Raw genomic sequence first — 13,377 nt, 5'->3', positions numbered from 1 at the left:
TGATGTAGTTGGCAGCTAACTGTTGAGATGACCGTGGCACCTATTAATAAGATCGCCTGAACACCTAAGCTGCATCTTCTTCTTTGAGTGTCTGTATGGCTCATATGTGTTCTGTTAATTTATAAGCATGTTGGATTGATCTTTCTTCAGGACATTTTGAAGAGAATTTATGCCAATGAAATTTCTCGAGTTGGGGGCAGGGAGTTATCACTGCAGTTGAGTGTGGTTCCATCTTCACAGATTCCATCTGCTGTTGCACAAGGATTTCCTTGAGGATTTCGACAGCTTTACCACTCAGGCTGTTTCTCGAGCAATCAAAAAAGTATATATTTTCTCATACCCAGGGAGGCTGTTGTGCAGCTTCTCTTTTGCATTCTTTGACAGGATGCAAGAGAAAGCTTATCAACTGATAGCCAATTCTTCTCCCACTTCAGGCTTCACAACCTTTCCTGTTCTTCTGTTTTATCAGTGATGTTTTTGTCACTGTTCCTCTGATCTTTCTTTGCATTTCTCCATATATGACGACCTACATTCTGTCCCTTGAACTGAAATGCCCAATTTTAACCAGGAATGCAAATTGGCCAGGTGGGGTGCTAAATGAGTGACACAGTCCCTTCCTTCTCCACCCGCTGACTTCAGCACTGTGAGGTTTGGGTGATTCTAAACCCTGGTCCTAACAGCATTCCATCAACATATGCAAATTAGAGGTTTCCTCACTGAAATTGGTTACTCTGAGGCAGCTAGCACTTGCTAGGACCAAGAAGGTAATTGACTTATCTGAATGCCTTCTGGCCCCCATTTTGAAGAACCCAATCATGGCCAGCCCTCTCCAATCATTGCTGTTGCCGTCCCCACCCCCTACCTAACAATGCCGCTGATACCAGCCCTTATTTCCAATCTGTCCCATTGTCAGCCCCAACTCACCATCTCCCATCTCCTGGGACCAAGCTCAAATCCCTACAATCCCTCTTCCTGACTCCCCCAATCCACAGCTCCGTTCTTCTGGGTTGCCTCCCCGACCTCCGTGATCCTTGACCTCACCCCTGACCCCGATCAAAAGGATAGGTCGAAGGCACAAATAGGGACTTTGCATCAGTTGTCACTCTTAAGGTAATGTTAAGACGCCAGTAGTACTGGACAGGAGCGCTGTTAAAGATTTTTCAGCAGCAGTAAATGCAGAATTGATCTGTGCTAGGAATTATTGTTTCCAACGAAATAACTAAATGTATTTACCTGTTTCTCAGATAACCTTCAGGCAGCTTTTTGGGCTCACTGAGATAAATGTATCTTGGTGTTTCAGCTGAAGGATACAAAATTGCTCGTGTAAGTGAAAACAGCAAATGATCACCCCTACCCTGCTAACTAACTCAACATCATTTAAAAAAAAGCATGGGGTCAAACAGATCGTGGGTAGCATCTTTTTCATGGAAAATAAAATTGGACGGAGTGTAAAACCTGCTCTCACTTCCCCATGGCCCATTTTACACTCTAGCCCAAGATTAATTTTAACCTCTCAAGCTTTTTCTTTCCTGGCTCATTCCAATGCCACAGGTAATAATGTGCCTATTTCAGATCTCTTTGTTGGCGTCCTTTGCCAGGGAACCCTGCTGAAAAATGCTTGTGTAGATTTCAGGTGGTAACAGATCAGGTTCAACTGCAATGGTCCTAACAGGTGTACAGTCTGCCAACACTTACTGGCCTGGATTTTGCAAAGGACAGCAAGGCTTCAGTATTTGCCATCATTACTCCATTGCAACTGACAGCAACATGCAGTCAATGATTCTATGCTTCTCCAGGGAGTGTGTTGTTGAGGCATTCCCAGACTGCAATCAATAGGAAAACTATGAATTGATGAGAAATTGCACTCTTACACTGTCAGTCTTATTGTGAAAACTGTTGGAAAAGCTACAACTTGTTGAATGAGGCGTAACTGGGGGTAGAATCTTATCTATGGCAGGTGGGCTGGGCAGGAGCGGGCGGGGGTGGGTGCAGAGGCGATCGTTGCCCACGATTGGCTGCGCACCCCAATTTTACGGGGGTGGGCCAATTAAGGCCCGCCCAGCATAACGCATGGTCAGTAGTGCTCAGTGCTACCTGTGCAGGCAGAGGGAGGAGGGAGGGTCGGGGCCTGTGCTCTTTAGAGCACAACAATCTCCCTGAGGCAGCTCCGTGCCTCATGTGACAGTGTCAAACGAGCTGGGGCATGTTTGTGAAGTGTACAAAATGTATTTATTAATTTTATGAAACCTTCAGGAAACCTCATCCCGCCTACGGATGAAGTTTCCTGGAAAATGCGAAGGCCACTTGGGTTCTTCGCCTGCCCGCCAGCCTTAAGGTTGGACGCCCAGCATCACTAATGACGTCAATTGCTTTCTTAAAGGCCTTAATAGGCCATTGACAGTTCTGCGGGTGCGCAGCCGCCTCCAGCGCACGCCTGCCGAATGCAATATCGAAATGATGCACGATGACATCGGGACGCACGCCCGGCGTCATCTCACATCATTTTACTCATCAGCATGTCGGGCCCGCCCCCGCACATCAATGACAATATTCTGCCCTGGATTTCTAACAGAGAATTAACTTCATAGTTACTGCTTAATACCCTCACTGGCCTGAAAGGCTGATTTTATATTTGTGGTATATCAAGTTTCTTCATCATGATATAAAAAAATCTTCATATTTTAAAATAATGTATTTTTAAAGTTTATGATATTTTTGCTTCTGTCTTAATCCAATCATAGGCATTTATTTCACTATATGAAATATTTAAATTAAAAATAAAGGAACTCAGTGCTTTAACTTCCTAGTTTGCTGTCTGTGTGAATATTTCAATGTGACTGGCTGCTTACTCTGCTTGCTGACATCACTATGGCTACATGCCTGGAGATCCCCTTGACATGCCAGGTTTAAAGGGTCATCAGGAAAGGGAAAGACCATGCCACAGAGATCTTTATGGGCAGCTTCCTTTGAGGCCCAGCAGTGAGCACCATTGCTGTTTCCTCACCACTGATCACAAAATCCAACCCATTGCCTGTGCTCAATACGAAGAAAGGCCACTTGGGTAAAGCATTGAGGGAGCTGGAGAGGAGAGGGTAGCATCTTCCTTTTGTTCTTTGGGGGTCTTTTATTGAAGCCTGATGCTCAGGTTCCTGTTAAGTCTTTCTCTTTTTCAAGATGCAGCTGGAAGGAACCAAAGCCTGGTGCATTTCTAGTTATTGAAATTGTCTGCACCTCCTTCGAATCTGACTGAGGTAGCTACAGATCACCAAACAAAAGCCTTTATAAAACCATAGCAGCACAGTTAAGTTCATTGTATGAGCAATCTAAAGCTAATCAGCGCCCTGGTCTGTCCTGTAAATTCCTCTGCTTCAAATATTTAAATCAACTTCTCCTTACAAAAATGAATTCATTTCTGACTCAACTATTCCCTGTGGTAAAACTCTAGAAACCCTCTGAAGTTTCTCCTCAGCTTTCTACTTGTTCTCTTAGTGCCAATTTTAAACGGATGTCCTCTTGCCACTGGTTCCCCAACCAGATGAAATAACTTTTTATTATTCACCTCATTGAAATCCTTTATAGAATTATAGAACAGCTATGGCACAGAAAGAGGCCATTTGGCCCATCGTGCCCATGATGGTACTCTGCAAAAGCAACTCAGCTAGTCTCACTCCCATGCCCTTTATAATTAAAAAAAACTAATAATTTTTCTCTGATGTTGTGTCTATTACTGCAGTGGAAACAATCCCATAATCTCAGCTCATTCTTCATAACTTCAGTTTCTCATTGCTGGCATCATCTGGTTGAATTAAAGCTGTATGTTCCCTATGATTTTATTATCCTTCCCAGAATGGGGTACTTAAAGGTGCAAAGAGTACTTTAACAGTGACTTAACCATCACCTTGTTCAAATCTATCATTAATCTGCCCCTGTTTAGAAAACCTGAAATGCTGCTGAAGAGGCATATTTTGGTTTGAGAGCTCTGGTAAAATAGCCTGTTAGTCAGTGATGGTTACATTATGAGACGGGGCATGCTGTCATTGTATTTAACAGTTGCACTACAGATTGGCACTGATGCTGTTTTCTTCATGTATTTAATGTCGAATGATTGGATCCTGTGTCGAATTGAAGCAGCATCCTCTGAGATTGAAGACCAAATGGTCAAAAGCATTTGTGCATCACTTAAAAGCATTTGTGCTTGCCTAAAGTACATGGGGCCTCATGAAAACAAAGTGCAATACCTTACCTCGAAATGGAAAGGCAGAAGAGTATCTAACGCACATGATGAATATACATAATAGGGGAAAAACCAACTACGATAATCACTGTAGTTCTTGCTGTTTATTTACTCAATCATTTACCTCTACATGTTTACTTCCCTCCTGCTCAGGCACAGTAAAATAAGGGTGAATTCACCAATATAGCTCACAGCAGGGATTGCTGCAAGAATGAAGCTGAAGAATTGGCACTGAAATGCCATCTCTCCCTTTGTGCAGTCAACGTTACAATCAGATCAGTCATGATCTTATTGAATGGCAGAGCAGGATCAAGGGGCCGAATGGCCTACTCCTAGCTGCTCCTAGTTCGTATGTTCATACTCCCCTGAGGAAAGTATATGGTTGCTGAATTTACCCCACTGAATTACTAACAAGCATCATCTCATGAGGGACCTATTTTTATACACTTTAAACAATAACATAAGTTTAACATTCATTGTATCATTTAGCTTTCGAGTGTGCAGGGTATCATGCAACACCCCATTAACCGTCCACCCACATTACCATCCTCCCCAGTTTCACTTTGCTAACATACCATAAGTGATGCGTTCTTTTTTTCTCCTTGATCCTTTGCCTCTAGGATATTGATTGTTAAAACAGGATACAGGTTTTAGTGAAGAATAACAATGTAAGAAAATATTGTCAATTGGTAACATTATCTGTTCAACATAGACAATAAATTTTGTTAATTATCACAACCTTTGCCATCTTCTCTGTGGCAACCCTGGGAACTGGTAGTTAGTGAGAGAGAGAGAATGGAAATCTTCTGAGAATCTGGGGCTCACACCCGCCTTCCTGCCACCATTTCTATTTGGGTAGCAAGGAAGGTGGTCCTAATAGGGCAGGGATGTCCCAGGCAGGTAGATAAACTGATGGTAGACCTCATCCACACTAATTTTTCTCTTTCTCTGCTGTGCTCTGTTAATATCTGTACCATAACTGCACTAAGGTAGACAATACAGACAATATAGGAACATTTTTTATTTGTAGTCTTAACTTTTCAAAATATTTGGAGCCATGCAAATTTGGCAAATATCGTGGCAGGGAATGAGGAAACACTGGGGTGGTAAGGCTGATCAAGCTTTGCCATGCCTGCTGGAACTGTCTTCACTGGCATTTGAATATAAATGGAGGAGTGGGGTGGTGATGGGGGGAAAGGTTCCAAGGCCTTTGCTCCTGCCCGCCCCACTTACATGGTAGGTAGTGATAAACTCTGGAAAGCAATGATAAATGACTTGAGGACGTCTTGTAGGGAGAAAGCAGCCTAGTCTCCCTCACTGGCTCCAAAAACTTATCTGCTGAAAGCGCTGGTCTCAGCTCAGTCTTTCAGTTGGAACCTTGATCCAATCTTTGGGGCGCTTCTGTCCTTTTAAGGCCCATTGGTAGTAATTTTGTGGTGGTCAGTTGGTGACCTCATTATAGCATCATCAGGATGTTCTGCCCTCCTTCTGGTAGGTGCCCTCTTCATGGCCCAAATCCCCCCAGGAGCCCACCGTACAGACAAGGTAGTTTAGAGTTGGGCTGAGCTGGACTGGACTGGTGGGTAGATCACCTGCCTTGCTGCAATCCAGCTCTGAAGGGGAGAATCCTGGCACATGGCATCTGGTCATTTTAACATTGACTCATTCGCTCCTTCAGCATGCAAACAATAATGGTATTACAAAAATAAGCTATTGTTATACAATGCATCAGTGCACTTCACTGGATTTGGACTTCAAACTCGAAATGATTTTTGCATAATTGGAACTTTACAAAACTACTGTGCAGAAATTATTCCTGCAGTTTCATAACAGATTGGATTATTTGAGCTCCGTCTTGCCCATATGAGGAAAGGTTTCACACCAGTGTCTGTATTACGTCCAGTTCTTTGGTTGGATGGTATGTCTCTTCCCAGGCCATATTACCTTTCAGGGGATCTTAGTTTTTCTTGGAACCCATCTTTCCCTGCTCCATTTGGCTCCTATTAAAGTCTTGTGTCCGAAGTATAGGACCCAGCAAACTGAAGTGCATTTGCCTCACAAATTGAAGACTGGATTGTAAATTAGCATCTTATTCCAATATATTTCACTTTAACTGAACCTGCAACTTTACTTATTCTGGGAACATTGAAGAAGTATCTGGAGACTACATTTTAAAATATTCTTATATTTCTATATCCATATGCATCTTACCTCTTCGCAGTCTTTGACTTGCCCTGGAAAGTAACCATGAAATTAGTTAACAATTCAAGCAAATCATGTGTTACATCTTATGGTTTAAATTTGTTGTTAATCATGTTTTCCCTCAGTGTGATTAACATCGCTCTTTCAGAGGCTGCAGATGTTACAAGAAAGGTCATTTAGCAATATGGAGCAATATAGCAAATTACAGCTAACAAACATCCCGTTTGCATAGAAATTTTCAATAAGATGCCACAGATCTGGAAGTACAAGCTTTTAATGCCCAACTATGCTGCATGATAATGTAGGATGCATGTCATTTTTTAAAATGCAAACAACTATCAGGTCCTATGTGCAATACACTTGCATGCGAGTGAGCGCTTCATGATCTCCCTGAGGCACAGAGCTGCCTCAGGGAGATGAAGAGATATATAAAAACAAATTTATAAAATGAAAATGTGATACAACATGTCCCCTCATGTGACTCTGTGTCACATGAGCTGGGACATGTTATTAATTCAATTGTAAAACTTTTATTTTATTTTTATTTGCTTTTGGAAACCTCATCCCACCCGTGGATGAAGTTTCCAAAAAAATACAAAAGCCGCTTGGCCTTTTCGCCTGCCCGCCAACTGTTAGGTTGGACGGTCAGCGAAAAAATGTAGCTTAATTGATTAGTTAATGTCCTTAACACGCCTTTTAATTGTCGGCGGGCGCACTGCCGACTCTGGCGCGCACCCGCCGGCCGAACTATCGCGCAACTGCGCATTGACGTCACCACGCTCGGCTGACATCAACGCTCATCATTTCATGCTCGAGCGAGTCGAGCGCACACCCGCCCACCAAGCAAAAATTTCTGCCCTTTGTGAGTGCTTGTAAACACATGACACAGTGTTATAAATCACACCGAAGAGCTTATAACATCAATGGGACAAAATAACTGTCCACTGGTATCATCATGTCTACAAGTATCAGGGCGGCTAAAAGAGAAAAGATACTCACTTAACAGAAATAAATATTGTTAGCAAAAACCAACTCCCGAAATTAACTTCTTGTCTTGATTCATTATGTGGGAGGCAAATGGCTCTGGTTGCTACTTCCAGTGACACTTCAAATGGATTCAAGAGAGATTCGTGACAAAGTTGTAAGCATTTTTTCTAAAAGCATTTATGTTCACACTCAAAATACCAATCAGGGAACACCTTCATGTACACACTTGTGATGGGGTCATTTTTTGTCTTCTGTTTTCCTGGGATGAAAAGTTGTTGTGGGGAGAGGGGACGCAGTTGGGTGGTCCATCCGAATCCCTGATAATGCGTTCCCATTGGCTGGATTGGCAGCTGGAATGCTTCAAACACACATTTATTCCAATGTCACTCACTACACATACTAACAGAGTAATTCTTTCCTCTCGGTGGGTAAACATTAACAAATAAGAACATCAGGAAGCATGAAATGAGAAAAGTTCATTTAGAATCTACTCTTTTCCATCTATCATGTTCAGCCTGCACGCTCAAGAATTTTACTGAATGACTTATTTCCGAGGAAAGGGTCTTCAAATTCTCTCCATCTTTTGCAAAGCAAAAATTGAGAGTCCAAAAAGCGTCAGCGGTCATGGCCTTAATCAGCAAACCTTGGAGGGCCCCTCTTCCACCCAATTATTTGAGCAGATAGAACTTCTGCCAGCCCTTGGCCTAGGCCGAGGTCTGAAATTTTCAAATGCCACTGGTCTTTCTTCCCCCAGATTCCTGTGCCAGTTTTATCCTCATTACACCTCAGATTCCAATCTATTTTGAACCAGACGGTTAGCCAGTTGTACATCCTAATTACAGTTTATTCCCTTATTTGGCTGCTGGGATTGAATATCAGAACATTTCCTTAGCCCTAGCGACTCAGAACCTTTCGCGTTCCACACATCCACCCTTGCAAATCTGTGCCACATTTCAAATTAGATATTCATCCCATTCTTTTTTTTTTAAGGGTGTCAACTAATTAACTACTTTAATAGGGGAGTAAACCTCAACACAAGTCCATGGGAAATAAATGCCTTCCAATATCATTTTGTCCTGGACACTTGTCGCAAGTACTCGTACTCTGTTATGATCACAATACAAGTTGCATTCAGTGTTTGCATCTGCTTATACATTTCTATTAAAGATGGGATTGCATCTCCCATCAATCTTTTTTCCCTAATGTAAACGTTTATTTCTGTGAGTTTCCCCTTCGAATTTAAATCATGAATTTTGGAATCACTCTTATTTCTTTTCCTTTATCCTCTCCAAGTCAACAAAGTTGTTTTCTCAGTATGGTGCCTAAAGTTGCGTATGATATTCCAATGGGATCTCACCATGATTATTTGACTTGCAACAGTGAATTCAACAATGTCATACACCCAGTGGTTATCCATGTTCCGAGGTGCAAATTGGGAAGAGCCGACTGTTGTGTCATAATATTTAGTTTCTTTGATACTCGAGATGTGGCACTTCAGTTACTTGGAGAGACTTGACAAGCTGAAGTTGTTCTCCTTAGAGCAGTGAGGATTAAAATAAGATTTGATAGAGGTGTTCAAAACTATGAAGGGTTCTGGCAGAGCACATAAAAAGCAATAGTTTCCAGTGGTCGAATGGTTAGTAACCAGAGGACACAAATTTAAAGTAATTGGCAAAAGAACCAGAAGTGAGATTAGAAGAATATTCTTTTACAGGACTAGTTATGATGATCTGAAAAGCACTGCCTGAAAGGGTGGTGAAAGCAGATTCAATAATAACTTTCAAAATAGAATTGGATAAATAACTTGAAGAGGTACTATTATGTTTTCTTTTCTTACTATTAAACACAAACACTGCGACCACTTGAAAGGGATTGGGAAACTCAAATGTGGGTTCTGTATTCATGAAAATTAAATCAAACATGTACGATGTTGGAGAGCCCTATTCAACACATCTTACTTGGGTGACTACACACTTGCAGACTACTTATCATGTGATATCTAACATAATTTCCCATCTGGTCATGTACATAGATGATAGCCATAACTACTTAAAGTTGCACCGTAACAGGCACAATTTACAGGGCTATATAGAAAAGGCAGGGGAATGGATCCAATGTGATAACTCTTTCAAAGAGTTGGCACAAATATAATGGGTCGAATGGCTTCCTTTGTGCTGTTTTGGTCTATGATTTTATGCTAAAATTGCCTTATCTTATGGGGCAGAATTTTATGTTCGGTATCCGGGTGCATGCCCGAAATGCCCAAGTGTAATATGACACGCGATGATGTCAACGTGCGTCTTGACGTCATCGTGCACTTCCGCGATATTTCATTCAGCGGGCGGGCGCCGGAGTCTACTGCGCACTCGCCAATAATTGAATGGTCTATCAAGGCCATTAACAAGCTCATTAAAATCAAATTTACGCTGCCCGTCCAACCTTACGGTTGGCGGGCAGGCAAAAAGGCCAAGCGGCCTTTACATTCTTTAGGAAACCTCATCCACGAGCGGGATGAGGTTTCCTTAAGCAAATAAACATTAAATAAAAACTTTATTTTTGAATTAAAAACATGTCCCAGCTCAGAGTCACATGAGGGGACATGTTTTTTTAAACTTTTAATTTTTTTAAAAAGCGCTTCAACCTCCTTGAGGCAGCTCCGTGCCTCAGGGAGATTGAAGCGCTTTTTTGCGCACATGCATAAAATTGTGCACCAGGCCTGCTCTCCCTCCTCCACCTGCCCGCACAGGTGGCGCTCTGCGCTCCGCTCGCGATCCACGCGGTGTGGGCCTTAATTGGCTTGCCCGTGTGAAATCACGGAGCAGAGCTGATCGCGGGCAGCGGTCAGCTTCCCAATTGCCCCCACCCGCTCTTGCTGAGTCCGCCCGACAAGGGAAAAATTTTGGCCATTATCTTTAGCCAATCTGTGCTCCCTGTAAGTGTAGTAACTCAGTGTGACTGCCTTCCTTGCAGATTTTTGGTGAGGTACAAAGAGAGACAAATACCCAAGTATAAAGGCTTTAGCAGGGAATTTCTGAAGAAATTTTATTTACTCAATTATGGATTTATAGGCATTTCTTTAAAAATGTTATTCAGGCATGCATTTTTGAATAAGTAGATTTACTTATTTTCTGTGGTGAATAACAATTGTAAACTAGAAGGGAGTCTAAAAAAATCTAATTTGTAGGCTTCCTTGTAGATTTTTAATCATTTAGAACCTTGAGCTGTGAAATAAAAGTAGAGTATCCTTTTTCAAATTTAGCAGAGGTGATATATGCAACAATGGCCAATAGTTGATCAATAGTTTTTCTTCTGCATTCTGAGTGGAAAGATTTAAGCAAACAAATAAGTTTAATGTATGACATTTCCCATTTATATTGTTAGTTTGAAGGAAATGAACAGTGTAAACCAATCGTAGCAATTTACAATAATAATTAAAGCAAAATTGCACATATTTACCTCAGTGTAAATTGATCGGGTTGAGTCAAAGTCTTTATTAATTGCCTTTGGCTTAGCTAGTTCTTCAGTTCTGGATGTAGGCTTAGCTTTCATTGTAGCAGGTTTCACAGGCCAAATGACTGGTCTACATTGTAATTGAAAATGTTAGTTTTAACTGTTGATTACACAGCACAAAGAATTTATATAGAGAGTAAAACACAGACTGCCATCTGAATACAAGCGAAGCATGGCTTCTGCTTTTCACCATGAAAATCTTAAACAAACACACCAATGGACTGATAAAATAAATACCAGAAGATATGAACAAACTTACAGAATGGGTGAGTAAGTGGCAAATTGAATTTTAAACTCAATTAAGTTTGAGGTGAAGCATTTTGGTAGGAAAAATAAGGAGGTCACAGTCTCCTTGGGAAATGAGAGTCTAAATGGGGTAGAGGAACAAAGGGGTCTTCAGGTACTGATAAACCTCTAAAAGCACCAACACAAGTTTACTGGCAGGACATTTTTTTTGCAATACTGATGCTATGCTGTTGTCCTTGAAAGCTGTGTAAGATTTCATTTATAAGTCAACTTAATTATAAAAGTGTCATACACAATAAGGTAATTGTTCACTATGGTGCCCTTTTTAAATGTGGATTGAGTTTTTTTAAGAAAGATGAAAGAGAAATTATATTAGTGAAATTGCTCTCACTGCAACATAAGTGCAGTTTCATAGAATAGGCTCCATCTGCTGCAGCACAATAGGATCATCACAGCTTTACCGTACAGACTATTTCATAAATGAGGTCTTTGGCATAACACCACCCCAAGAGAACATTCACACTGGGATCTTTATTTAGTTAAGATATAGATCAATGAGGGGAGAAGTTAACTCATTCCTATCTGTCAATGTGCATGATCAATACATGGCCTACATTGTGCAACTGGGAATTCGACAGTGACAACAGCAATAGCTTGTAGTTACAGCAGCATTAACAAAGAAAACCATTCCAAAGCACTTGACAGAAGAATAATCAAAAAAAATGGATACGGAGCTAAATTAATTAGGAGGGGCCTTGAGTTGACATCTTAAAATAGGAGAAGTTGGAGAGGCTGATTGGTTTTAAGAGAATTAGTAGGTGTTGTAATATGTGTCCTTCTGCTGGGGTGTGATAGTGGCTCATTGAGGAGGTCTTGCAAACAGCAGGCAACTGAAAACATGCCATGGCCACCCGTGTTTGGCTAATGGGAAGGGAGAATGCACAAGAATCCAGAGTCACGGTAAAACAGAGTTCAGGGAGGGGAATTATACAGCTGGGGATGTCATGGAGATAAAAAGATGCAAGACCACGAAGGGGTTTGAATTTTAAATTTAAAGTAGCAAATGTAGGCATGAGCAGGACTTGGTATAAAATAGGGTACAGGTTGCAATGCCTGTGTGACAAAAATTTATTTTAGCAATTGAACGACTGCTTCTGAGGTGGTACCAAGATGACATTTAGCCTCGATCCATCTGCAATAATAGTCAACAACTATGAGGAATGTCTTCCCCTTGAGCTCAAAAAGGTCCATTCCGAGGCATCCCTGCGATCTGGATGGAAATGAGGATAGAATTAGTGGTTCTCTTTGCTCCTGGCGATGGATTGCCCAGGTGATGCACCTCAAAATCATCTCCTCTTGATGATTTTCAGATCCCTGGCCACCAAATGGAATTTCATACTCTAGCACAGCACGTTGTATTGCTAAGGTGTCCCTGGTGTATTCTCTGAAGGATATTGAGCCTGAGGACTATTGGCATGACTAAACTCTCATCATAAATCAGCAAGTCACCCACGACACTGAGTTGTCTTTGTTGTTTGAAGTATTGTTTCACCATGGCCAGAATCTTCGGGTCAGCGTGCAGGAGCAGGCCCCGCTCGCCAACGCGTAAAGTGACGCGTGATGACCTCGGACGTGCGTCCCAACGTCACCATGCATCGTTCGGCAGGCGTGCAGCCGAATCCCATCCCGCCCATGTCTGTTCCCGCTCAGCTGCCCCCAACGGGGAGAAAATTCTCCTCCATGAGATTATTTGGAACATATTCAGTCCATCCATTTATGCAATATTCCTTAATTTTAGCATATTCTCCATCTGCTTTTTGTGCCTTTCAAATCTCATTTAGCCTCTGTGTTGTTGCTGGCAAAAATTTTGCAGTCAATCAGGTATATGACCGTATATCCTCAACAAAATTGATGTCCTCCTGCTCCAGTTTTTCACCAGGAATGTGTGACAATGCGTCTGCTGTTGTTCATTGTTTCCCTTGGACATATTCAGTTGTGGCATCAAATCTCATGATTCTCAACTGAAATCTTTGGACACTTGGTGGCATCTTTGCTAGTTTTTTGGCATTTGGTAAGGTAACCAATGGCTGTAGTCTATCTCAATGGTAAACCTTAGGCCTAAAACATAGTCAGCAAACTTCTCACAGGCCCATGTGGTCTCTTTTTTGCTTATAACATATCTTTGTCCCATCAGTCAC

General features: G+C 41.7%; 1 protein-coding gene across 1 annotated transcript in view; it reads right to left on the bottom strand.

Moving 5' to 3' along the window:
* spmap2 (sperm microtubule associated protein 2) overlaps positions 1 to 10,997 on the bottom strand; it is a 29,933-nt gene extending 18,936 nt beyond the window's left edge. Inside the window, exons 1-4 of the mRNA XM_078556347.1 lie at positions 10,880 to 10,997; positions 6,446 to 6,468; positions 4,810 to 4,850; positions 1,234 to 1,300 (exon numbers count right to left, since the gene is read on the bottom strand). Of these exons, the coding sequence (XP_078412473.1) occupies positions 1,234 to 1,300; positions 4,810 to 4,850; positions 6,446 to 6,468; positions 10,880 to 10,972 (224 nt within the window). The 5' untranslated portion in view covers positions 10,973 to 10,997. The remainder of the gene's footprint in view (positions 1 to 1,233; positions 1,301 to 4,809; positions 4,851 to 6,445; positions 6,469 to 10,879) is intronic.
* Between the last annotated feature and the right edge of the window lie 2,380 nt (positions 10,998 to 13,377).

Source organism: Cetorhinus maximus, chromosome 13 (assembly GCF_964194155.1).
Source record: "Cetorhinus maximus chromosome 13, sCetMax3.hap1.1, whole genome shotgun sequence".
Classification (NCBI taxonomy): domain Eukaryota; kingdom Metazoa; phylum Chordata; class Chondrichthyes; order Lamniformes; family Cetorhinidae; genus Cetorhinus; species Cetorhinus maximus.
This window is presented reverse-complemented; position numbering and strand designations above follow the sequence as displayed.